This window comes from Grus americana, chromosome 2, assembly GCF_028858705.1.
Source record: "Grus americana isolate bGruAme1 chromosome 2, bGruAme1.mat, whole genome shotgun sequence".
Classification (NCBI taxonomy): Eukaryota; Metazoa; Chordata; class Aves; order Gruiformes; family Gruidae; genus Grus; species Grus americana.
The window spans coordinates 106,515,051-106,542,599 of NC_072853.1; the positions used below are offsets into that span (position 1 = coordinate 106,515,051).

The 27,549-nt window shown below is 41.2% G+C and overlaps 1 protein-coding gene across 10 annotated transcripts in view; it reads left to right on the top strand.

Moving 5' to 3' along the window:
• The window catches only part of TNS3 (tensin 3), a 262,648-nt gene that overhangs the window by 221,489 nt on the left and 13,610 nt on the right, over nucleotides 1–27,549 (top strand). For all 10 annotated transcript variants that reach the window (XM_054817660.1, XM_054817661.1, XM_054817662.1 and 7 more), the window contains 6 exons: nucleotides 15,636–15,807; nucleotides 17,813–18,456; nucleotides 19,100–19,186; nucleotides 21,658–21,789; nucleotides 24,750–24,845; nucleotides 27,330–27,407. In XM_054817660.1, the coding sequence (XP_054673635.1) occupies nucleotides 15,636–15,807; nucleotides 17,813–18,456; nucleotides 19,100–19,186; nucleotides 21,658–21,789; nucleotides 24,750–24,845; nucleotides 27,330–27,407 (1,209 nt within the window). The remainder of the gene's footprint in view (nucleotides 1–15,635; nucleotides 15,808–17,812; nucleotides 18,457–19,099; nucleotides 19,187–21,657; nucleotides 21,790–24,749; nucleotides 24,846–27,329; nucleotides 27,408–27,549) is intronic.

Sequence of the window (27,549 nt, forward strand, 5' to 3'; positions counted from 1 at the left end):
CATGAGAGCCACAGGATAGCCACCCTCCTGCAGGGTTTCCTGTTGGAGAAAGGTGCATGTTACAATTCAAGTCCTGCATTTTAAGCTACTTTGGATAGATCTTGCAGTGTGATGGATCTGATGAAACTGGCTATCTTGTGCACTTTACCTAGGAGAACTGTACACAGGCCTTGCTATGCAAGTAAGTACTACCACCTGGCAGAAGATGGAGGACGTGATCCTTGTCTCTGTGCTGTGCCTGGCACAGTCATGAAACCAATTCTCCTTGCCAAATAACAGACCTTCTCCTTTTGGGATGGCATTATCTCACAAACTGCGCTCATCTAAACCCAACCAGTTCCTCACCTGAGACATCCAGCACCCCCCCTCCTCTTCCTAACTCTTCTGTGCTTTTGTAGATGATAAAATTTGCATCTGGCTCTTTATATCTCCTGGCTTTAGAGTTTCAGATTTTTATTTTCTTTCTTCCTTGGAACTCATCTCAGCTGGTTTAAACTTTGAACTTGTGACAGAAGGACAAACAAAAGGTGAAGTTTTGTGTCAAGTGCCTTTTGTTTGTCATTAAAAGTGTTCATGTCAAAGAGGTTTCATTGATGAAGAGCCCCCTAAGTATAACCAAGCCTGATTCTGTTAGAAAGCTCCACGCAAAATAAATCTTAACAAAGGGTGAGTTTAATAAAATGTTCGCAAAACTCAAGTATATTAATTTCAATTTCTACTTACATTACATTTGTACATTACTTTGGAAATTAACACTTTTTCACTTAATGCAACCTTCATGTGGTATCTCAGACTGCTGTTATCTTCTTAAACGTTACTATCCTTGTTCACTTCTAATTCAGCAAGTGTAAATAGCTGAACAAGCAAAGCTTCCAAGACTTGAAAATCAGGAAGGAAATGCGACATCCAAAGGTTTCCTGTGCTTACAGTGCTTTTTATGCGGAGCCAGGATTGCTTTCTATGGAGAGCAATTTTCTCTAATAATTATTGTTTATAGGAGTTTGAAGACTGTGTTCCACTGCATTTGTCTCTGCCAGGAAGCATCCAAGACAAAGTGTAGTTGTATAATAAATTAATCAAAGTAACTGGACTGTTGCATTAATAACCCATTCTGCCCCTATGGCAAGGATTGTCCCTTATTTTTTACCTGATAGTATGGTGTATATCACAAATAATCCTTGCTATTTGGGTCTCTTGGGTGCAGCCATTATGAAATTGTTTAATAGGAGCAGTTGTTATGAAGAAAATCAGTAGTAGGAATGAATGTTGTTATAAAGGAATAGTTTGATTTAGTTTACCTTTTGGTCTGTTGAAGAAAGCAAGATTATCATTAGTTTACCAGTACTTACCTCTATAATCAAGCCAATTTGTATATTTTAAAGGTATCAAAAGGGTTTAGTACACACGTTCAAAATATGTTGCCATTAGAAATTTGAAAGCAATTGAGTAATTAATTACAGGAAAGCTTTAAATGGTCATATTTGTTTCTGTCCATATCAAGTAATTTCCTATAGTCATCCTTTCAGAAAATCCGGTGCCCTGGGACACTGAAGAACAATCTGAAGAGGAAATGTGCTGCCCATGGCGGCCCTGCAGTGTTTCCAGTCATCTTCCTGACCCGTAAATAAAACCTGCTCTGAACAATGATAGGGTGATGTTGAATGCAATACAGTAGGGTTGCACGTGGTGTTTTGTGAAAATCTTGGGAAGTGAGTCAAACTTTATTCAGAGCTCTGGGTGCTAAATTTATCGGAGAGTTTTGAGCCAGTTTGGCATTATAGAGCAGCTGGGCTTTGGTGCGCATTAAAAAGCACTTATCTGTCGGTTCTCAGTTTCGTGTCTTGCATCTCTGAAAGAAACAAATCTGTGAGGTCAAATGAAGTGTATGTGGGTGGGGAAAGTAGGCATCTGATTAAAAAACAAAACAAAACCCCATCAAAACCAACCGCACGCTACGGCTTGCGTCCTGGGAGTCAGAGAAGGGCAGTGAGCTTTTAATCCCCGAGGTGCCCCTGCGGCTCCCGAGGCGCTGCGCTGCGTCGAGCGGAGGATGCGCGGGGCGCGGCGCTGTGCGTGCGAGGGGCGGTGTAAGCCGCTGCGAGAGCCGGGCGGGGGAGAGAAAAAGTGAAATTCAAACGAGGTGGAGTCAGCAGAGCAGGGATGCACTCACTGAATGGGCAGTGAAGAGCGAGCAGCAAAGCTAGCCCAACACCAATCGGGGAATTAATTTCCGCCTGGATGGAGTGACCTCTGGCTATCTTCAGCCGAGTGGCTATACTGAGAGCGGGAACCTAGTTTTCTTTTGCTGCAGACGCTGGAATCCTCTTTGCTGTAAAGTTTTAACGCGCGGGGGAGATGGGCTGGTATTAGAGCTGGCAAATGTTGGAAATAGCTTTTCCCAAGCCTCTGCGTGGCAGAACAGCTCGCCTGGCTGCTGTGCTCCCCTGAGCTGCCGGCAGTACGCGGCGCGACCGGCTCAGCAGGAGGGAACAAAGATCTCGCACAGCCCGTGCTCCATGAGAGGGGTTCTGTCATGATGGCTTCCATAGGTAGGTTCTTGGTTTCCTGTTCTCCCTCTTTTTTTCTGCGTTTTCCTCAGTCTGAAAACTCGTTTTGTGGGGCTTGTGTTTCACTGGCCGCGTTCCTAGCCCCGCGCAGCGCCAGTGCAACGTGACCCGCGGTCTATGTGTGCACGTTTGGCTGGGGTGCAAGCAGCGGGGGAAGGCGGGGGTTAAATCAAACAACAAACCGCTTCGGCAGTGCGCTATCAGAGCTCGCCGGGGGCGCTCGTGCAGATCGTGAGGCGGGAGGGGGGGGCGGGGAGGCGGTTCATAGAGCATGAGTGTGCTTCTGTGTTGGTTACAAAATGTGAAGAAGTAGGGGGGAAGAATTATGCCTTGTGTGGTTATGTAGCAACATTTGGAGTCCACAGAGAAACGGAAAAGCTTTGCAGACAAGTTTTGTCAGTACGAGCCTTTTTTCTGTGATCGTTAACGGAGTGACGGAGGGCATGAGGCAGGGTTCGTGAGCTTTGGGAAGTTGCTTTTCTTCTGAGGAAGACTTCTAATTTTTTGTGGGTGGTGGTGAGGTTTTTTCAGAGAAGATACGCGGAGTGCCTGGAACATGTGTAATTGCTGACTACGTACAAAAACTTTGTCCAGGCTGATTCTTTTTCCTCCCCCGAGGAGTTGCTAGTAATGTTATCGCAGCATTAAATTTCCTTTCAAAAGCATGAAAAATGAACCGACTTTGTAAACATAAGTCTTTCCTGAACGAGGAGTATCACATAGTTTTCCTGCTCTCTTGCTTAATGAGAAAAAGTGTATTGTGCCACTAGCACTGGCAGAGTAATTCTTCAGGCAGTACATGTAAAATAGTCTCGCTTTCTTATTCCAGATCTGAATTTTCCATCAAAATATAATACAGTCTTAGGGTTGCCAGCTATTATATGGTATGATGTGCAGTATGCACCAGAATACTTTTAAAGGACCTGATTCCTACAGCCTTAATGCAAAATTTTTCCTTTCAGTCAGTAGCAGCAGATGCTTTTGTAAGGACTGCAATCCTGAAAGGAGAGTTACTGAATCACAATTCTTAAGAGACCAAGAAAACACCTAATAGCTTCACTTCTCAGTCCTGTTACATGATACTGCACAAAATGAACTGAGTTTGGTTTTACCTATTTCAATTCCAGATTATTAAAAGCAGCCTCTGAAAAATCAGTTCCTTTTCTGGTTCTAAAATGAAAATGGTTTAGGTATACTACTTCAAAACTAAAAAAGCAGCTCTCACTTGTGGTAATCAGGCTGCAGTGAGCAGGGTTCAACCAGTTGAAACAGGTAAGCGACCAGAAAAGTGAACAGGTTGAAGGGGGTGATGTTCAGGCAGAATGTTTCACAGTAGAAGATCAGGACCAAAGTGAGATTTGGTAGAAGGTCCAAACATCAGTTCGATTGCTTCCATTCCTCCTGCTAGGTAAGTGCTGCTCAGACATGAAATGCTGCATACTTGGACCTCTCTGGTGCCTGCAGGCACCAGGGAACTGGACTGAGACAGGAAAAGGGGAGTTCAAACTCCCTTTCCCTCTTTTTCACCTTAGGAAGAATAGATAGGTTCAAACCATGAAACTGAACATTTCACTGATGAGTCTTTGTGCTTGCTTTCCAGGACTGACAGAAAGTCAGCCCCAAGCTCAGTCCCTCCTTTGTTCACTCAGTATTTGCTCCAGTTTGCCCCCCTCCCCCACACTTGCCCCTTTGCATTGGCTTTGCAGTGGATCTGTCAGTAGACGTGAGTTGCATTTTTCAGTTCAGCACAGATACCCCAGACCTGCATCTCCCACATCTCAATCAATTTTAATAGCTAATGAACTTGGGAGCATAGGGCAAACGTTTTACTCTCTTTTCTTGAAAGATGCTTGGTGTTCAGTATTACTATTCATTTTGAAGGTACCAGTTTGTACACTTATGATTCCTAGTGTTTTTCTTCCCCTCTATTACAATTGAATTTTACAATTTGATGAAAATTGTATTCAGCAATGTGAATGTCTGAAATTCCATTATGAGATAAACCACGATAAGAATGGAATTGGCTGTCTCTAAAGCCACTTAACTAATTTGCTATGAAAACTTAGTGTGGGCATGTTTATAATTATATTGTAATTTGTTTTGTTGGATTTGGTTTTGTTCATCACTGAATGATCTGCTGTAGTTAAAGGTAGAATAGTAGTGCTCTTGTTTATGCATTATGGACTGACAGTGGCTCTCTCTTTAAGAGTGTTTTAATGTATGTCACATTTTATGTTTGCATGTGACCTGGATGGCTTGAGGAGATGCCTCCTTAGCTGATTTACGTTCCTAAGACAGCAAAGCTATCCTTAAAGTCAATAGCAGAGCATCTGCAAGGTCTTTTAAAATACATGAGAAGACTCGCAACTGACTTCTTTAGTCCCTGAGGAAGTTTTTTTTTTTTTCTTTTTTTCCCTGATACTATTTGGGAAAATAAGTTAGTATAAGAAAGTCCTTCAGAAAGGCGTGATAAGAATTTGACTGCTTTGAAGATGCTGTATTGTAAATTTGACTCAGCAAATATGAGTTACTTGTATTTTGGAATTTTTGAATGAATGTGTGATACCAAGTGTCTGTAAAACAGTGTAAGGGTCTGAAAAATGGAATGTCTATTTCCTCAGTAGAAAAGAAGCTGGATAGTAAGATCTTCAGGGCAGGAGCTGTGTGTGGGGCAAGTGGGGTCTGGTAAATCATCGTTTTGATACTTATCCCCGTGCAGACAGGGGCAGCAGGTAAGTGCAGTTAATTCCCTGATCCTAGAGTTGCCTGGAGATAAGCTGACCCCTCGCACAGCTTTAGAGGCTGCATTTGTTTGTTACTGGCAGGAGCCTCTGTGGGCCGTTACGGGAGCTAGAAGTTGTGGAACACAGGAATGTCCCAGTGTGCACCCACTCTCATCATACATCTTGCCAGCAGGTCAGAATCTCCTGTGGAGGTGGCGAAGCACCAGCCTTACTCACCCAGTGCTTGCTGGGGAGGGCTGCTCTGCCAAGGATAACTCCTGAAGGGGCAACATGGATGATTTACAGCCATCTTTAGACATAAGGCAAGAATGGATTTTTTTTATGCTAAATACATTTGAAAGGTTCCCAAAACACAGTAAACACTTTCTAAATGCAGATAATAAATAATTGCCTGAAGTTAGAAGTCTTCAGTACTGCAGTGTAGCTTGCCTTTAATTACTAGCAGTTTGGATTCTAACTGTTAAATGTGTTATTTCTTCCACCAGATAAATGTCTCTAAGAAATACTTTATCGCCTCTCCAGATTTGCTGTTTTATTTCCCAGGTAGTCAGCCACCACATTATTGTGCTTTCTGTAAGAGGCAAGCATGCGATACATATTCCACTGAGATCCTTCTCAGTTCTGTTTGATGAAGCAACTGAAGCTGACCTTTCTAGTGCAGAGAGGTTAGTATGTGGACGCTAGAGCCACCATCTTCACAGCTTCTCCGGGTTCAGCTCGACTGATTTGGTTACTTGCAAAGAGAGTTGATCCACTCAAACAGGCATTAGCACAATCTCCAAGCAATAGAAACTTTGTCTTTTCCTTCACAAGCATGAAAAAACCCTGTTTGCTATGGATGTGTTTTTGAATAGTGGGAGAACTGCAGGTGCCTCCCTGATGGTACATGATTTTGGCTCAAGACATGTTCTCCTTCTGAAAGAACATAGGCAATTGTGAAGAAGAGTTTATGGATGTGCATGAAACCCAGTAGATTCCAGGCCAACAGAGAAACTGCTCCTGTTCCATCCATTAAAAAAACCCAACAACCCCTCAAAAGAACCTCCTAAACAAGTTTTATTTTAATCACTTAACTGCATGCCCTTTTTTTCTGTCAGTGTGTTAGACCAGTGATTTCCAAGGCTGGGGGTGTGCACCCCAGGTGATGCACAGCATGACCCACTGAGGTGTGGGAAGAAAGCATTAGAACTTAGTAGTACAAGTATACAAGTCATAATTAAATAAATATACATATATGGGGGTGCATGTTCAAAAATTACTTATTGATGGGGTATGCAACTAAAAAAGTTTGGAAATGACTGTGTTAGACTCTTCTACATGAGGAAATTAGTGTTACCATAGAAAGCTAGAAATTATGTTTAGGAAGCACCTTTGGGGGCGTGTAGTCCAACCTGTGACTCAGAACAGGACTGTCATGACTACTGGATCCTGTTTTGTCTGAGTCAGGAAGACCCCTTCTGATGGAGGTTTTACCACAACCCTGGTTAATCTCTTCCAGTGTTGGACTGCACGTAGTGACAAAGCTCTTTTTGATTTTTTTTTTTAGTGAGAATTTCCCAAGACCTTTTTGTCTGTCACTACTGAGAAGAATTTGACTCTGTTGTCTCTTCTGGTAGAGAAGAGACTCTCTTCCAGTAGGTTTAGGCTGCTTTTAGATTCCCCACCTAGTTGCTTTTTTTCTCCAAACTGAACAATCCCAGCTCTATCATCCTGTCATTATGAGTTGTGTGAGCAAGGCCCAATGTCATCTTGGTAGCCTTCTACTGGATCCCTTCTCTTTTCTCATGTTCCTGAACTGATGGCCTAAAACTGAATTTAGTATTCCAGGTGAAGCTTTCCCAGCATCAAATACAGAAGGGTAATAATCAACTTCCTTTGATCTGCTTGCTGTGTTCCTCCTGCTGTAGCTCAGTATGCCTTATTTGGGATAAGAGCAAAGCAAAGACTCTTTCAGCCTGATATACCCACTGCAACTCCTGATCCTTTTCAGTAGGGCTGCTGATTACCATTTGGATCCCAGCCTGTATTGTTGCAAGGTCTTGTTCTGCTCCAGGTCCAGGGTTTTTTATTTCATGTTGATCTTAAATAAGATTTCTGTTGGTCCAGTCCTCAAGTTCACCAGGGCCCCAATACTTGTTATTGCCATTCTTAAAGATGGGCTTAATATTATCCTTTTTCTAGTTATCAGTGCAGTTCAGTCAAGCAGAATCATTGGTATGGACATTAACCCTTATTTTAAGTTCTCAGATTTTGTTAAGAAAAATTGGAAGGTGGATTTCCAAATTTCTTGTGAATTGATAATATTCAATTGTGGGAGGGGGAGTTAATCTGAGCAAACCAGGGTCTTTTTACTCTAGTTGGTATGCCTTTGTTTTTGCTGTCTAAGGTGAAGTAAAAAGAAAAAAAATACAAAAAGAAGATAAAAATTTAATGTTTTTTAATGTTAATATTTTAGGATTTTTTTTTTCTAAATAAATTAGAGTTTTGAAGAAATACTGGGAAAACCAGGGGTTCTGTTGCTATAGTCAGAGTCAGTAAAATAGCTGACTAATCCTATAGTATAAAATCCAGTTTATTTATAAAATATACTTGTAGAAAATGTTGCAGATTTTCATGCTTCCACAGAGCTCTGTGGCAGTGGAGACTATATAGCTTGGTGACTACAGTGGGCCAAATGACAAGGTGCTGATTCAGCATTTGGTTGGTGCAAGTTTTGGGGGGAGATTGCTGGAGCAAAAAGTAAGCTGACAATGACAATCATTATCGCAGTCTACGGGTTTTTATTTGGAAACTTTCTTAACAAATACCTGTTTTCTACAATATAAACCCCCAAAATCAATCCTATCAGAAATGTGAAGAGCATATAGCAATTAACTTCTTCTTTTGAGGACAACGAACAGGAAGGTGTTCTGTTGCTGCCTGGGTTTGTTAGGGGTTTTGCTTTCAATGTATATGGCTAAGATCTGTGTACTTGTGTTTTAACTCTTCTCAACCAAAAGAAACAGTAATGCAGTAGATTAGCTGTTGTTCTCAGAGCTCTTTGCATGAAACATTTAAGAAATAATCATGGAAGCTGGCTAACAGCAACAGCTTGGGGGAATTTAGTCCTGAATGAGAGGTGGAACATCTTGTGTTGGAAAGGATAGCATATACTATGCAAAAGAGGTAATAAAGTTACTCCCTTCCCTGGTAGCTGAATTAATAAAAGACAAGATCTTAAGCATCTTTCATTGATTTCCATATATTCTATGGAAAGGAACAGTGGAACCAAAGTTGATGGGTTTCATGGAGGGGAATAATTTGGTTCATTGTGTTTTTGTGAAATTGAAAGCAGAATATAGCAAGTATAAAAGGTCAAAGTTTCAGTAAAGTCAATAGTTTGCAGACTGAAAGCAAGAGAGAGTTTCAGCATTATCTCAGTGTCTCTAATTTTGGCACCTTAGCATTTGGAAAAGCAGGAGAGAGAGTGAAAGGGAAGATGGCCACCCCATAAGAACTTCACAGTGCTAATGCACTTGGAAAGTTGTTAGTTTGTAAACTGGTTCCACTGGGCCATCTTGCTGTCTCCTTTCTCCATATGCAGCGTTTTTAATTCTGACCTTCCCCGTGAGCCCTGTAGAGGTTGCTAAGGAGCTCCTTAGCTTCACTGGTGCCAATTCTGTTGTTAGCACTGCGTCAGCTGTTGGAGGGACTCTTTTTCCACAGAGCCAAATCCTTTTGTCATGAATTCACTGTTTCCAGGGTTTTGGGCTTCATATAGTAGCATAAGCCTCTGCTACTCTATACTCACACTGTACAGTTGGAATTGTGCGTTCCTTTTCACTTCATCCAGTCCAGTTAGCTGTCATTGGGCATTGCACGTCAGTACCTCTCTTCCACTGAAGCTCTCTTCCTTGCTTCAAGTTTTCTTTAAAACTGTGATTTTCCAGCTAATTTTTCCATCAACAATTTCCTTACTGAAGTAGGCACAATTTTAGTTCTTCTAAGATATTTTGCCAATATTTCAGCATCACTAGCTCTGTACTTTGCTTGATGTTTTTGCTTTCATTGACTGCTTCCCTGATAAAGCTTTCTTAGCTTTTTTCCTTTTGTAGATTTTAAAGTTCGGAAAGAAACATATCTAAACAAACCTCTTTCATAAAATGTGCTTAAGATCTTCATCCAGTACTTTTTGTCTTACTGATATACTTCAAGCCATGGAGCCATCCACTTTGTCTCTAGATAGGTTGTTCTGATGCTTAATACTGAAGGCTAGGGTTTTCTTTGATTCTTGCTCTACCTTTCCTTGTTTGTGTAATATCTCAGCTCTGAGTTGAGCCTAAATCTTCTGCAAGACATTCAGGTGAATGGTGGAGTAACTTGCTTAATGAGCAGTGAAGTTTAATATTGGGAAAGAGAAGTGGCCATCTTTTGACCCTTGGTCTCCTAGATAAAATAAAGTTGTATCAGCAGAGACTGTTGTCATAGAAACTCTTACAGTTCCCTAAATGTGGGAAGGAGAGATGGAACAATTCATCACTATGGAGGAGTTTACATTGGCAGTAATGTAAACTCCAAATGATAGTTGGAGCCATCTGGATGCCAAGCTGCAAAGTGCCATGGAGTTTCTGGCCAGTGCTGGGGAGTACTGTGTGGTTTTTTTTCAGAGACATTTCAAAGGGAAGATGATCTTCAGAATGTTTGTCTGGTAGGACAAGTCCAAGGTGAGTCCTGGGAGAATGAGAAATATCAAGTCCTTAATGGAATGCAACCATCCAAAACCAAAAAAAATATTTCTAGTGTGTAGAGAAGATATCAAATGCTCTTCAATTACATTCCTAGATACCTTCAGTTCTGTCTTTGTAGATGAGTTTGTCAGGAAATCTGTCTAAAGGAATGGGCTCATGAGCTGTTTGCATGAACAGTGAGAGGTGGAAGCAGAGGGCCTCTGAATGAGAGTGTTGATATGAGGAATTTTTCACAGCCACATCTGATGTGGCTTCTTGCAAGTCTTTTGTTAGGCTGGATTTTTTCATGATTACTGAAGCCATTGAAGGCTGGATCAAGAATTAGACTGTGAAATTTAAAAGTATTGCACAAAGCTTCTTATCCTTCTGCAGCTCTTTAGGGTGGTCAGCGGCTGAGTTGCTTTGGCTTACTTCAGAGCAATACACTTTTCTGTGTCCATTCAGCTTTTAGGCTGGCCTAAGAGTTTTGGGAGTAGCTCAGGGTTTTGGGAGTGGAACAGTGACTTAGAGGTCCCTTTCCCCGAAAGTGTAACTGAGGATCTTGACTGGAGTTTTCAAGCTCATGCAATGCAGGTTTGCTATCATCTTCTCACAAAAAAGGACTACAAAGATGAGAATGTATCAGAAGCTGCTAAAATACAAGGTATGGTAGTGGAATGACTGCTCCTTTCACTTTCCTGCCATTGTTGGACCATTGACTCCAAAGCTGTGAGGTGACTTTGCTCTTCAGCTGCTCAAGAAAGAGGAAAAGGGAGGAATAACCCCAAGCACCAGTACAGGTTAGGGGTTGAGCTGCTGGGAAACAGCTCTGCAGAGAAGGACCTGGGAGTCCTGGTGGACAAGCTCTCCATGAGCCAGCAGTGTGCCCTTGTGGCCGAGGTGGCCAATGGTATCCTGGGGTGCATTAAGAAGAGTGTGGCCAGCAGGTCAAGGGAGGTTACCCTCCCCCTCTACTCTGCCCTGGTGAGGCCACATCTGGAGTTCTGTGTCCAGTGCTGGGCTCCCCAGTTCAAGAAAGACAAGGAACTACTGGAGAGAGGCCAGTGGAGAGCTACAAGGATGATTAGGGGACTGGAGTATTTCTCTTACAAGGAAAGGCTGAGAGGGCTGGGTCTGTTTAGCCTGGAGAAGAGTAGACTGAGAGGGGATCTTATCGATGCTTATAAATATCTAAAGGGTGGGTGTCAAGAGGATGGGGCCAGAGTCTTTTCAGTGGTGACCAGTGGCAGGACAAGGGGCAACGGCCACAAACTGGAACAGAGGAAACTCCATCTCAATATGAGGAAAAACTCCTTCAGTCTGAGGTTGACAGAGCACTGGCACAGGCTGCCCAGAGAGGTTGTGGCATCTCCTTCTCTGGAGATATTCAGAACCTGCCTGGATGCGATCCTGTGCAACCTGCTCTAGGTGATCCTAGATGCTTTGTAGCAAACATGCCAGGGGAGTTCGTACCATGCATACACAAGCTGTGAGATTGCACTGAGTTGATGATTGCATGAGATGAAGGGTTAACAGCTGACCGGTGAGTGTGGACTCTGCATCAGACAATAGAGAGGACATAGCTGAAATATTCAGCAAGCTTGTTTTTAATTGAAATATAAACAAAGCTGCTTTCATGGGAAGTGCCTTTCAGATATACTTGTTTCTAGCCTGGGAAGAGCTGTATAGAGTTTGTGTTCTTTCCACAGATTACATGCCTGGCTGCCAGTGGGTTTTCACTCTTAGTTTACTATTTTACACCTGTGAAAATTGGGTATGGAAAGAAGTGCTGCATCTGTGAGCGTGACAGCGGTTCTTCCCTCACACAGCGTTCAGTGCTCTAAAGATAATAGCAACAGTGCAAGGCCTGAAACAGGGAAGAATCAAGTCTTGGTTCATTTCTTTAAGCAATTGCTGTTATTGGTGGGAGAAGGGAGAGGAGTTTGCTGAGTAAATGCTTTAGATTACTCTTAGGCATATAGCTGAGATCGCATTAGAGCGGGAGAAGATTTTAAGCTCTTTTAGAACGAGTGCCACTCCCCTTCCTGCCCCCAGGTTCTTAGTAAGTGGAATCTGGTGACATCCCTATATATTCTGGTATCAGGGGAATAGACATAGAGGCACAAAAATAAGCAAGCATATGAAGTTAAGCTTGTGATCATAATGCATTCCCTGCAGGCATGGGAATTAACATCTCCTATACAGTAGCAGAGTCATCTCAACTGGCAGTATAATCAGGAAGCATCTACAGGTTCATATGCAGAGATGAGATGTCTGTTGCACTTACAATATTTTGTCTTACAGATGCTGATCTTGGTAGATTCATCTGCTACTAAAAGTTGTGTTTCTGGGGAGGCTCTAGTAGCCTTCAGATGTACAACATTAGTTTGACCAACCCACATTCAACTAATTGGCTTTTTCTCAGATAATAGTTAAGACAAAGCAATATTACTTTATTATTTATTGAAATCATTGCTCAAGGCTTAACATCAATCTTTGTAATACTTGGGTAAACAGTCAATATTTGTAACAGTTGCATAAACAAGCACCACTGATTTCAGCAGAAATATGACCTAACTTAGAGGTTTATGCAGCCAGCTTTTTCTGACTGTGTTTGCACGAGTATGAGAATGACTGCAATATATCTGATATGTTAGATAGATACAGATTCAGATTTCTCTAGCTCTTCCACACCACACAGATTTCTGCAGTATTTCCTTCAAGTTCACTTTAATGGCTGGCATGGATATAGTTAAAATAATAGGTATAGTTAAAAGACAGTGTTCCAATTTTCTAATGTTTCCCTCGTCCAATTAAATGTTTGCTGTGTACAGTATGTGTGCTATGTGAGGAATTCAAATGGTTTTCAGTCAGAGCACTGATTTGCAGATTTTCTTATCTCAGGCATTTCTTGTAAGTACCTTGTACCCTCCTCATTCAAATAATAGCAGAGCCAGGCTGTCAGGAATTGACGGGAGAAGATGATTTATTTTAAATCGACTTGTTTAAGTGGCAGTCACACAAATAGCGAGAACCTTCCTCCTTTTTTACATTAGAAAGATTTCTTATGGAAAAGATGCATTAACGTGATCTTAATTCCCTGTGGGACTGGAATTGATCTGTAACTTTCTTGTATGTTTTTTTCTCCCTCAGTCTTTTGAAGTGTATCTACTCAAGAGACAGCAATGAGAGATTGTTTCATCTGTGATTATCTTATTGGGTTCCAGTCCTGCAAGTGTTCAGGTCAATGGAACTATTCAGGTGTATGAAGATATTCAGATGCACAGGCATTTGCAGTATCTTAGTGCGTGGCCTTTTCTGTGGTAGAAAATAATGCCGCTGAACCTGGGCTTATGTGAATAGGTGTTGGATTGCTTTAGACTATACCAGAATAATTAAATGTAATCCTCATTAGAGCTTGACTGGTTATTAAAATGTACCTGTGAAAAAGGGGATTAAACTGTTCCTCATCCAAATGTATCCGTTTTAAAGATATCCCATAGTATTTATGTCCAGTACAATTAAGTTGAACATAGTTTAGACTTGAATCAATTTAGAAACCAATTACTCTGATGCTATTTGCAAGCTATTAGAAAAGAAAATTTTACAGTTGCTTTATTTTTTTGTCTGTGTGGTGTGAACAAAGTCACACCTGAAGTCTGTAGCTGTACTGGTAACTAAACCCCATGCTGCTCTGTGCTGCTCAACTGCCTTTCAACCCCAGTTATGTCCTTTTCTTCTCGTGTGAGCAGACGAGTGAGAGAAGACTGGCTCCCTCATCTTCATTCCCTCCCGTCAGGTTTTTACACATAGTGATAATATATGTCTGAGCTTTCTCTGCTTCAGGCTGCCAGCCCCAGCTCTCTCAGCCCCTGCTCCTATGTATGATGCTCAAGTCCTAGTGATGCTCCAGGCATCTTTGTGGCCTTGCACTGGACTTGCTCAAGCAAGTCCATGTCTCTCTTGCATTGGGGAGCCCGGAAATGGGCACAGAACTCCAGATGTGGTCTCACTAGTGCTAAGCAGAGAGGAAGGATTGTCTCCCTTGACCTGCCGGCAACACTTTCTGATGCAGCCCAGGATACTGTTGACCACCTTTGCCATGAGGTTGCATTGCTGGCTCATGGTTAGCTTGCTGTTCACCAGGACCCCCAGGTCCTTCTCTGCAGAGCTGTCTTCCAGCCAATTGGCCCCCAGCATGTACTGGTTCCTGGGATTATTCCTTCCCAGATGTAGCAGAAATTTGCATTTCCCCTTGTTGGACTTCTTGAGATTCCTCTTGGCCCATTTCTCCCACTTCTAAATGGCAATACAATTGTTTGGTTTGTCAGTCACTCCTCACAGTTTTCTGCTGTCTGCAAACTTGCTCATGAAACATTATCCCATCATCCAGGTTGTTAATGAAAGTGTTGAACAGTATTGGCACCACTATCAACCCATAATACTAGTAACTTGCTTCCTAGTGGCCCAGCCATTCAGCCAGTTTTCAATCCAGCTCATTATCCGCTTATCTAACCCATGCTTTGTTAGATTGTTTATGAGGATGTTATGGGAGACCTTGATAAAAGCCTTACTAAAGTCAAGATAAGCAATATCCACTGCTCTTCCCATAGACACTAAGCAAGTCAGTTCACTGAAGAAGGCTATCAGGGTGGATAAGCATGATTTCCTCGTCGTAAATCCATGCTGACAACTCTAAATCATCTTTTTTTCCTTCATGTGTTTGGAAGTGGTTTCCAGGGTTAGTTGCTCCATCACCTTCCCAGAGACTGAGGTTAGGCTAGCCAAGCCTGCAGTTCCTCCAATCATCCTTCATGTCCTTCTTGAAGATAGCAGTGACACTTGCTCCCTTCCAGTCTTCAGGAATCTCCCAATCATTGTGACCTTGTAAAGATTATTGAGAGTGGCCTTGCAGTGGTATAAGCCAGCTCCCTCAGCTCTTGTGGGTGCAACCTGTCAGGCCCCAATGGACTTATATATGTCCCATTTGTTTAAGTGCTCCTTGCTTGGTCCTCCTCCACCGAAAATTAGTCTTCCTTGATCCAGATTTTTCCTATGGTCTCAGGGGCTTTAGATTCCTAAAGGCCTGTCTTTCTGGTAAAGACTGAGGTGAAGAAGGTTTTGAGTACCTCAACGTTTTGTGTGTCATTTTTCACTAGGTCCCCTGTCCCGTTCAGCAGTGGACTGAATGGGTGGGCTGAATTAATACTCCAGTTTTCTATCACTTTGTGCACACTGATGGTGTGTATAGTCACATACGATACTTAACTAGACATATCTGATTAACACTGTGGACTGTGGAATGCAAAGCAACTTGGAACAGACGGGTCTGTTCTCATCTTTTGGGCTAGAGAATGTACCCTGGAGAACTGATCAAGCAGTTTGAGTGATGCAATTCTGTAATGTTCATTCCCTCTGCCATTTGTCCTGCTGGATGTTTTCAGCACTCAACGTAATGTTGTGAAATAAAATGTTACTGCTCAAACAAATAAAACCTCTTCTTTAGGGTCCTATTAACAGAAACCCAGATTGTTTTATAAACACTTCTTTCAGTACAAGGTCCATAAAAATGTGAGTTGTTTTTTAATTTGCTTTTTACTTTGTTTCCTTTGCTGCAGAATCTCGAAGTTACGCAGAAGCCATTAACCACTCTATGGTGATGTCTGACAGCACTGTGAGCACTAACCCTGCTTTGCTGAGGGCCAACATGCAGATGGATCCCTCCTTTCAGCACTGTTTTGCATCTTCATGTACCGTTTCATGTAACGGTCCTATCCCAGGGGGAGACAGGTAGGAAAAGATTCTCCTACCTTACTGTTTAGTTATCATAACTACTGTTTCTAGCCAATATATTATGCTTGCATCTTCATTGTAGAACATTTGTCCAAGGACTTTGAGTTTGGTTGTGACATTTAATAATGATGTTGTCCACCAGCTGGAGTTTATCACATATATAGATGTTATTTATGTCAGGGAGACAATTAACTGTGAAGATAAATAGGAATACAAAAATAAATAGGAATTTATAGCTCAGTTACTTTATTATATGCTAGTACAAGCTGATACATATTTTCCTGTGCGCTTAACCAGCTTCTCTAAGGCCTTACTGAAAAGCATTTAATGAAATTTCATATTGGAATAAGTTGTATATGAGAGAGAGGGAACACTCTTCTCACTGCAGTACATGCATTTCTAGTCAGTAAAATGTCAGAGGATTTGTTTTTGGTAGTGAATAGCTGATTCCCATTCAACTGCTTGGCAGGCTGAGAAATTTTATTATTTCATATTTGTATTGTGGTAAAAAGTATGTTGATACCTATTCATGTTTTATCTTCCTATCTAATTGATTTCATTTTCAATCAGTACTTAGACTGTGAAGGAATGTTTTTGTTATGTGATTATGAATGTGAATCATAAGACTGAACAAAGTATGTTAGTATTTTCTGAGGAGGAGGGAACATAAGCTTTTAATTCATATCCACTTACAATGAAATGTTATCAGGCAATGCAGTCATTATCAACTTTAGGTTCCTACTTCAAACTTTACCTAGAAAATTTTGTTCCCTTCTTTCTAAATATTTATTCTGTCATTTTTCATTTCATCTAGCAGATAGCTACAGCTGTGGGGTTTTTTTTCTTGCAATGATGTCCTCTTCCATTTGCTTCCCTTCCATTCCTTTATGGCCCTTCTACTTTGATCTGCTCAAATCTACTGGTATCCATTTCCACAGCTCCCTTTTAATTAAAAAATCCTTTCTTTTTTATATATCTTATGTTGGCTCTTTTCCCTTTGCATCTCGCAGTGAGTTTGTTCTCTCTACATTTGATATTGCTGGTAATTGCTGGAAAACCAGCTACAGTCTAAGGGCATTTCACTTTTAGAAGCAAGGAGACAATTTAAACTTTTATCAGATGGTTTCATCAGAAGCTTAGTTTGTCTCATTTAGAAGGATATTTGTTATTCTTCACTTGAGCAGGTGGAATTGGTACCCAGTAGAAAAATATAATGTTTACTGTTGAAATATTTAATTGTATCAGTCAAAAATGATCCTATCAACAAGTAAATTAACCACTAGACCTGTCTCCCTTCCTTTTTTAATACAAATTGTATTAAAAGGGACCTGGTCTAAGAGTCGGGTCTTCTGAACTATGTTCTCATCATAGTTACTGACTTATTGTGTGATGGGCAGAACTACCTCCTTAGCCCTTTTCTTTTCTTTTTTTCTTTTAAAATGAGCATTCTTACTCTGCTGTGGCAGTGGCAGTTTTCTTCCATAAACCTCTGCCTTTGATATGAGGGAGCCTTGGCTTAAGAAATTCTTGCCTCCTATTGCTGTTTTCCAGGTAGCACTTCAACTCACCATGTAGAGATCTCCAGGACCACTGTATGTGAAGCAATGCTGTGGACAGCCTCACTGAACTGATTCATATTAAAAGTAACCCTCTCAAACAGGGAGGAGCAGGAGTATTTTTAACTGTGATTAATTTCATGGCCTGGTTTACAGTGCAAACTCAGAAATTGTCCCATCAGCATGGTTAGGTGGAGGGTGAGATGAGGCAGAAAGGAATGACCTATACTGAAGAAATGAGTGATCAGGATGGGGCTGGAATCCCTTTTTCCAGCTGCATTACCAGATCCAGCATGTTGTCAAAGAGCACCCTCAGGTATTGTCCTGCGTGAGGTCATGCATTGCTTTCAAGGATCACTGGAGTATGGATTGTACAGTGACATTTTAAGGGAATGATTTGGCTGTTGTTTTATTTTTGTGTTCAATTTTTGGCTTTTTTTTGACAGTTCCTCTGCAACAGAGCGTCCTTGGCTTGAAAGCAGCCCTAAAGCTTCCTCGTCGCTCCAGCTTTCAATGGGAAACAGCAGGCCCCCAGGAGGTTACCTTGTGCCCTCTGAATTTTCAAACGCCATGCAAGATGTCTCTCTCTTGTCTCATTTCCAAACTCCAGGACTGCAAGTTGTCACCCTGAGCAGCCTGGAGAATTCACCAGCAGAGCCACAGCAAGAACCTGCTGTCAGCAGCAGTGCCCGGGCCTACCTCAGCTACTGTGGGGGCAACAGGGGCAGTGGCTCCCCCCGAGAGGAGAAACAAGCTACTTTCATAGCCAATACTAGCATCTCTCCTAAAACCATGAGCTCATCAGTGGCAAGTGCTGAGGACAATGGCTTTTTGACACAAAACTTTCTTACAGTGGCCTCTGGACACAATAGCCAGAACAGTGCGGTTCAGCAGCACCATGGAGGAAACCTACATGCTCAACCACCTCTTCCAGAGAAAAAGAGGTCCTCTGAAGGAGACCGTTCCTTTGCCTCTGTGTCACCTTCTTCAAGTGGCTTCTCTAGCCCCCACAGTGGAAGCACAATCAGCATCCCCTTCCCAAATGTCCTCCCAGATTTCTCAAAAATGTTAAGTACTTCTCCAGTGCCAGGTAGGTTTTGCATCAGAGAAATGCAAAATACATTAGATTTTATAGGAGTTTATAAAAAGCATTTAGGGGATTTTAAAAGTGAGGAGAGAAAAAAAAAAGTGCAATGGAATGAAAATGGCACAGAGGACTCGAATGTTTGCACTAAGTGGCACCAGTTCACTGGCTTTGGATGTATTATTCAGAGAACAAGGCTGTAGGATTCCTTCTGTGCTTCCCTAGATGTCAGCCAAGGGCGGCCTACCTTTTGAACTGCCAAACCACAAGCAAGCAGTGTGGAGTCTAACTTCTTTTAATAAGGGCTGGCTTCTCTCTGCACCTTCCTAGACTTGTGTCAAGAATAGTTAAAAATGTAGATGTGTATTCACTGGACCCCATTGAGAAGCTTTATATTTCATAGAGCTTTATAAATGTAAGAGTTTTTCATATTTTCTGTGTTTTGCAAAATGCAACTTCAAGAATGATTTCAGAATCTTAGTGTACGGTATTATATTTGCTGGTTCTCAAATAGTTCAGAGTTTCTCTAAATTGTCCTTATAATCATGAGTTTTTTGAATAATGAAGGTGATTAGAAGTTGGAAAGGAAAGTTAAAAATGCTTTTGTATTTAAAAAATTTCTTGACTTTTTTTCCCTTTTATTTCACAGAAAACACAACTGATAAACATGTGACTGTAAAATTTGTCCAGGACACATCCAAGTTCTGGTATAAGCCAGATATTTCAAGAGAACAAGGTATGTCAACTGATATATAATGTGGTATATACATTCACAGAAAGGCTAGTTGATGAATTCTCCTTAAATTCTTTTGATGCATACCTGATGTCTAAAAGAAATACAAGAAGAAATACAAAACTTAGAAGGGCCACAGACAACCTCACTTAATTTCTTTTGTCCAAAGGCTGAATTTGAGTGTGGAGGGCAGTCAAGTAGTCCTTAAAAATATTCAGTTCATCAGACAAATTATTAGCCTAACTGAACTAAGTACAAAGTAATTTAAATCTGCCTGTGGTAGCTGCTGCAAATGTACTTTACTGAAAAGCTCCAGGTTTTGGAATGGCAGATATGCATGATGCAATACTAAACAACTGTCTGCTCTCTAGAAACCTTTCAAGTACAAGTGTGCTGCTCTGGCAGGATTTCAGTCATCTGTGTTTCCCTGCACAGATAATGGGTTGAGAGATGCTAAGTATCGGAGAATAATTCATTAGCTAGAAGTTATCATAAAAGCATCGTCATCTACCAGTTGTTCTGTAGCCTGAATTTCATTGTCAGCTGCAAGTCACATACATTATTTCTTAAAGGTCACGAAATAACACTCCCATGGAACAACATCTTTATGATGTACAATACAGATACAGTACATCTATATGTAGATGTGTATTGATGAAATGGAGAAAGCTTTTATTATGTATGTGAAAATGTGTGCATAGGAATTTATACCTTGTCCCTGCAACAATGCGTAAATAAAGCATGCCGGGTGCTTTGCAGATGCAATTGGTCTGACAGTCCTTGTGTCCATATTGCAATAATCAGCTATGCTGAACTGTATTTAATGAGTTATGGCAGGATTTTAAACTGGGATTTTTAAAATGTGGTTGTCAAAAAAGGAAAAATGACAAATTAGTTCTGCATTGGAAAGGAAGTTCACGCTAAACCAAAATAGCCTTCAGCTATTGGCAGATCGTGAGTTGCAATGTCTGTCTAGTTCATAGTTTCTCAAATGGTGAGGATGCCTCTTGTAGTGCTAAATATGAGCCCAGGAGAGTAACAGTCATAGAAAACAGATCATTAATTCATCTTTGTATGATGTTTTACTGGCCCTTTCACTCCAGTCCCCTTCCCCTTGTCTGCTCCCCACTCATAACGAGAACTGAGTCTTTAAATGTGCAAAAAAAATTTTCTGACTTGATTCAAGTCCAGAGAGGGGAGTAGATAATAAAGGAAGTTTAAACCTAGCTGCCTGAACAAATGAAAACAAATCTTCCCAACCTTTTAGTGTGCCTCTTTTCACCCTACCAAGTAAAATTCCTTTTAAAAAGTGTTTTAGGATACTGTTGCTGAGGAGGAGGAGCACTTGTTCTTTTTTCTGGGGCTTAATGGATGGCTCCTGTCACAAATGATTACTGTCCCCCTGCAGATTTAGAAGTGTTGTGTGAGTACTGCTGAATTGCAGGGTTGTGGTGAAAATAGTTGTTTTCTTCATCATGCAACAGATGAATAGAATGGAATTTATATGCATTTGCTTTACTCACTTAAACGGGAGACAATTAAGTCTGCATTTTTCCGATTTTCTGTTCCTACTCTTTTTTTCATGGAGAAAAAAAAAGATGTATGTGTGTGTGTTTATGATGTATTCATTGTAAAGCCTTGCAAAATATGGCCTCATGCCCTATATGCATAATTTCCATGTTCTGTTTATACAGACAGTTAAGGACTCCAGGGTAAAATTTGAGCTTTTCCAGGGTTTCTTTGAAGGCTTGCTGATTGTTAGAAATTCTGGAAACAAACATGAGTATTTACAAAAAGTTTAAGGGGAAAAAAAAAAAAGCAAAGTACTAAGGTTTTATTAAGATCAAATTAAGATCAATCATTAGATTAATGTTTTGTCTTTTTTCAAAGTAAGTTTAAGATTTTGCGCTACTAGATTTGGAAGTCTGCAGCAGACTCATGCAAAGCAAGATCAGTTTCCCTGCAAATGGTTCCTCCTGGGACGGACTTCATATTACACTTCCAGCAGAGATCATAGAATATAGATGTAAAATATTTCAATGCTTGGACAGTCAAAGAGCAAATATTCACTTACATCCCTTCCCTTGCTTTAAAACTAGTACGGGAGTGAGACAGCTTTGCAGGGACAGAAACTTGGTGGTGGATGATGACAGATCTGCTCCGCCTGTTGAAGCTACGTAGGAAAAGAAAAACAGTGCTGTCTAGTCAGCCAAGGAATTAGAGAGAGCTGTGCTCACTTCAGGCTTCTCTTGAAATAAGTATCTGTGAGATTCACACAAGATGTTTCCCAAGATGTTTCCACTCAGATCCCCCAAATATGCTTGATTGTATTCTGTTCTACAGCAGTGAAGATCGAAGAAAGGATCTTATTTCCTTTAGTCTCCTATTAATTATAGATTTGCACTTCTGTACTTTTTGGGTGCGTGCATTGTTCTGGAACTGTTTTTCTCTCTCTTTCCTGGAATCCCTTGCAGCCATTGCGGTTCTCAAGGACAAGGAACCTGGGTCATTCATTGTTCGAGACAGTCATTCTTTCCGGGGAGCCTATGGGCTAGCAATGAAAGTTGCTACACCACCTCCTTCTGTGCTGCAGTTAAACAAGAAAGGTACTGTATGCCTTCTACCTATTACTGAACAAGCCATACATAGTAAGAAGTCCTTATTACTGGGTAATAATCTGGAGGAATCTCCTGTCTTCTAGTAAGTCCAACTTGAATTACAGGCTCCATTTGGTACCTTGGTAAATGAGACTGGATGTCTGTTGTACTTTACAGTTTCACCATGGCTTGTAAGTGTATTTTCATTGTGGCTGTGCATGTGTTGTACCTTATGAACCTAACAGAAAGCCAGTGTCATCTCAGTATTGGGTCCTTCCTAGCAATCAGAAGTCTGCATTTGATCCACATACCACCATGTAAAGTGTTTTCTTGGCCCCCAGGTTTTGTTTTGAGACAGTGCTACATTAGATACAAATCTGAGGATGCTCCCTAAGGAAAGATGGTAGTTGTTTAAAAGAAGTGATGAAATACACCTACTCTCCCAGCTCCAGTGCCTCCATGTATAACTTGTGCCTGATAGTTGTGAAAGGTAAAATGAGAAGAATGTACAGAAAGCATTAGTCAATGTATGGAAACTCAGCAGCCAGTATCTATAGTATTCTTGGCTTCATTTGTGCTACTGCAAGGGTAGCGGGATGGTTTTCAGTGCTGCTGTTTTCCTTTTACAAAGCTTATTATGTGTCCTCGTTCTGCTTGGATAGAGTTAATTTCACAAGGAGCCAGGACAGGTGAGCCAAGCTGGCCGGGGGCTATTCCATACCATGTGACATCATGCTCACCATAAAAGGGGGGCTTGTCGGGGAGGGGGGGGAGGGGTGGGTTTGGCGTATCTCCAGGACGGGCTGTGTGTGTGGGATCGGTAAATTGTTCTCTGTTATCACCCATTGTGAACATCCCTTTATCAGTACCATTGTTGTTATTTATTTCCCTCTCCCTTGCCGTCCCAGTAAGCTGCCCTTATCCCAACCCACGAGGCTTTGCCTTTGTCTTTCCCATTCTCCTCCCCATCCCGCTGGGGGAGGGGTGAGCGAGCGTGCGCGTGGTGCTCAGCTGCCGGCTGGGGCCAAACCATGTCATTGTGTTTCATTAGTTTATGCTGCCTAGTGAGTTAAGCAACTGAAATCACAGGAAAGCAGTGACTCTTAGTGTTGTGGTTTTGTCTGGTTTTGGTTGGTTGGCTGTCTGTTGGTTTCTGGGTTTTTTTAAGATTTCATGCTTACTCTGGGGCAAGGTTAGCAGTCCACCTCTATTAGAATAACACTTTCAAAATGCCGTACACTTAATCTGGTATCTTGAGACAATTTCTAATAAATATTTGCCATGTCATCCTTCTTTTTATTGCCAAGAAACACCAGCAGAACCACTGCAATGTCTCATTCAGTGAAGACAATGGGTGCACTGAGGTGGTGATAGCAACAATAAGGAGGGAAATGGAGAGTGACTGTAGGTGGTTTTAGTAATCTCTTTTTATCATCAGACCAATGAAGTCCAGGAAGACATGAAAGTTCAAACTCTGTTAGCCTTTAAGAGCCAGCCTGTGTTAGTTGTACCACAGGCAAGTGGTAGTAAGAGAAAATTTTAGTTGAAATGGTAGCATTCTTCCACTTCTCTGTGATATTTAGCTTTTTGGGTTCCCACCGTTTCATCTCAGAAGGCACAAATTTGTTCAGTCTCCTGCAGGGTTTCTTGTTCCAGGTTTCCCCTTCCCACATACCCTTGTAGTCCTTTATTTTTAATATTGTGAGAGCATAATGACAAACGGTAAGCTATTTGACAAGGTGATATTTGCAATATGTGCTTGCATAGAAGTTTCTGCTGTCCAAATTAATGTGTTCATCTGTATTAGCGTGAAAGTCAGCCTTTCATGTCATGGGTTTCCTGGACCGTGGCTGATAGATCAGAATCAAAGGGAGCATTTGTGTTTGTGGCTCTTCTGTTAAGGTTTGAATGGTTGAGTAGTTTTGTCTCTTGCTATGAAATAACCCTTTAATTACTTGGAGAGAGTTTCAGTTTGAAGTCAGGTGAGAAAACCTGCGAACCAGTCTTTCAAGAAATAATGAAATTGTCTTAATTCTAAGTGTGCATATGTATGTATATGTTTAAAAGAATGCTAAATCTTAAGGGAATTTTTATATGCCTCTCGGATTTTGAATCTTTTCATTACATTCAACCTAACAATTTTGATTTGTCCTAGATTCCTGAGAGATAAAAACTGTCTTTAAAAATCTAGTGAAACCTGAGTGTTTCATGTAATTGTTTTCAGGAGCAAAGATTTAGCGTAAAACTGCAAACATTTTAAAACTTAAAAATTGACTGAGAGACTTGGCATCATTACCTTTGTATAGCTAAATCTTCTATTGTTTTAATCTGAAAAAAGTTCTGCAAGCAGAACTGTCACTAGAAATCTCAGTATTTGTTAAGTTCATTATATTCATTAATCTTACAAAATACATATTACAGTTTTTGAACCAAATTAATAACTACTTCATAAAGAAACTAACTGTAAATCACTGAAGTACTTGTTAGGATTTTTTTGAGAGCATAGTTAAACTTTACAATTGGACTTGATGATCTTAAAGGTCTTTTCCCACTTAAATGATTCTATGATTCTATTTCATCATACTTTTACTCCCTTGTCGCATTGGATACAAGTTCTTCTAATGGGCAAGTGCATCAGAATTTCTAACCATTTGTTTTCCAAATTTCTGTTCCTGTCTGTAGTGGGACCATGCTTGGACATTTTGGACACCAGTCACATCATTTGGATGTTCAGTCACGATTATAAAACTTTTTTATGTCTGGCTGTCTAAAGTGAACTATTTGCTTGTTTTTTGCAAAATGGCCTTTTTGCTATCGCTTGTAACCTTGCAGCAGAGCCGGTCTGCATGCTGTATATAAAACATTTGGTGGTAATATGGAAAACTGCTTTATAAAGACCTGCTAATTTGTGAGACTGTTGTCTGTTCATTGCTTCTCATCATGAGCTTGCTTTTTCTTTTTTAACACAGTTGGAGATTTGTCAAATGAACTTGTAAGGCATTTTCTGATTGAATGCACTCACAAGGGGGTACGCTTGAAAGGATGCCCAAATGAACCGTATTTTGGTAAGTACTTTACATCACAGGGATACAGAAAATGGAAACAGTTTGCATTTGCCAGAGCTGTTTTATAGACTTGGATGGAGTGCAAATGAGAGAATACTTTGCTCAAGCCCTGACGATTTCTGTAGGAACCCATGCTAAGGTTATAGGAGCCTTGTACACATTTACTTTAAGTATATGTGCAGGGCACTCTAGCACAGTTGCACATGACCAAGCTTCAAGTGGCCAAGCTTGTCTACAACTACTAAATGCTGCTACAGACAGCTGAGCTAGATCATTGTTCTGGGCCTTAATTGATTCAGGCCCTTTGCCTTATTTTATCCTGTGCTATATTTATACTGTATACTAGCTGGCTAAAATGACACCAGAGTGGGACATTCACGAAGTACATTATGCTGTGTCAGCCTACCTAATGTAATATGATGAAAGTACATTACCTGTTGTGGCAAACAGCCAAACATCTACCTAGCTGCTTACTCATTTGCCTTCCTCAGTGGGGCAGAAGGGGAAAATAAGGTGAGAAGGCTCATGGGTTGAGATAAAGACAGGGAGGTTTCTAACCAGTTACTACTGTGGGCAAAAGAGACTCAACTTGGGGAAATTTTTTTTTTTCTTTTTGTGCCAATGAAAATCAATATTCAGGTAGTGAGAAACAAAGACAAACATTAAAATATAACACTTTTCCTTCCCCTTTTCTCCAGCTCAACTTCACTCTTTCCCCCCAGACTCCTCACACCCACCAGAGGCAGTGCAGGTGGGCGTGGGGGGCATACAGTTACTACAGAACATTTCCTCTCTGATGCTCCATCCCTCTCCACTTTTTTCCTGCTGAGGTGTGGGCTTTTGCTATGGGCTGCCATGCTTCAGGAAAAATATCTGCTCCAGCATGCACTCTCCATGGGCCACAGTTCCTTCAGGAAACATCCGTCTGCTCCAATGTGAGGTCCTCCACGGGCTGCAGGGTGGGGGACGTCAGCTTGGGTTCCTGGAGCACCTCCTTCTCCTAGTCCTTCTCTGACCATGGTGTTCCCTCTGCTGTGTCACCCTTTTTGTTCCCTTCTTGTCTCTGTGCAGCCTTTTCTGCCCTTTCTTAGATATGCTTTCCCAGAGGCATTCCACCTGTGGCTCAGTGGTGCCCTGCAGTGGGTCTGTTGGAGCCAGCTGTGTCCAGCATGGGGCGGTCCCTGGCCTCTTCCCACAGAGGTCACCCTGCAGCCCTCCTGCCCCCTGCTACCAGCCTTGTTCCATACACCCAGTACACCCGGGAAAGGGTCATCTACCATCATAAAATGAACAAGTGTAAAATGACAAATCCTATTTGAAGTAAAGGTGGATTGAATTTTGTCAGCGCTTGGCAAGACACATTTAAAATCAGAGTTTTTAGCCCAGTTCTACCTTGATCTTGACGTATCTGTTTGTGGCACACATATGTAGCCCTACTAATCATTTAGTTTGAGCATCTCCTAATCTTTCAATGTGTACAGCCTCAAAACTGCTTCACAAAGTAGGTGGGCAGGCACTATCACACACTCGTATGGATAAGACAATGAAGGACTAATAATATCAATTTGTCTTTGTGTTTCTGTAAGACCCTTGCAGAACTGGGTCATCTTTTCATTTCAAAGAAATTTTTGTTAGGCTGTAAAAATGAGGCTGGTTTTGGTTGAACTGTGATGTTTCTCAAGCACATGATTATAATGTTCAATGTTTGTTAGTAAACGGGATCGAAGGGTGGCTTTTTGTACAAACAGATAAATATTATGACTTCCTCTCACTCCTTAGAGTATAGTCTCACATGCTAATGTCAAGGATGACTAATGTTTAATTATTTTAATTAAGCCAAGTCCAAATGACAAAAGTGACTTTGAATGGAAAAAAAAGTAATTTAATAGAGAATGCTGCATAGATCACTGCTGCATTGAATGGAGGAGGTTTTATCTAGACCATCTTTTATACTTTTAGAAGCACAAAATAGAGGTCCTTGTAGACAAAACACTTGACAGTGGAGACTAGGTGGTTAAGAGACAGAACTCACCCTTTCTCTGCCTTATCACACAGCATTGACCCCTTATGCTCTTACCATTTTCATAAAATTTACCACATTTAATGTAGCAGAAGTTAAGAGCATTGAAAGGAATTTACTAACTTCCATATGTTACTGGTTTTGTCATTTTTGTGCTTTCTCCATTTGAAGCAAAGTCATTTAGGTTAGGATTTAAGCAGTGTGTTTAAGCAGGGAAAGGGACTGTATGATTGTGATTAATGAGTTCAAGTACATCCAGCTGGGACAGTGCTGGGTGCTGGGAAGCATGAATACGCTAAAGATGACCTAAGAAGGTCTTGGCTTAGATGCCAAGAGAATTTTTTTTAAAGGGCAGGAGGGGAGGCCCCTTGGTCTATAAAATATTTGAGACTCAACATAACTGTTAAGCATTCTTGTTGTCCACCAAGTTAACTGTGCATGTCTTGTTACTCTTCTGACCACAGGGAGTTTGACAGCTCTGGTGTATCAGCATTCCATCACTCCACTGGCATTGCCCTGCAAGCTCCTCATCCCAGACAGAGGTATGCTTGTTAAAGTACAGAAGAGATATACCCAGCCAAGCTCTGCTTCAAAGTGCAAGTGTCTGAAGGCAGGTGAATATGTCACAAGCTGAGATCTAAGCAAGAATGCACAGGGAAGGAAGCTGTGTTTTAAAAGTGGTTC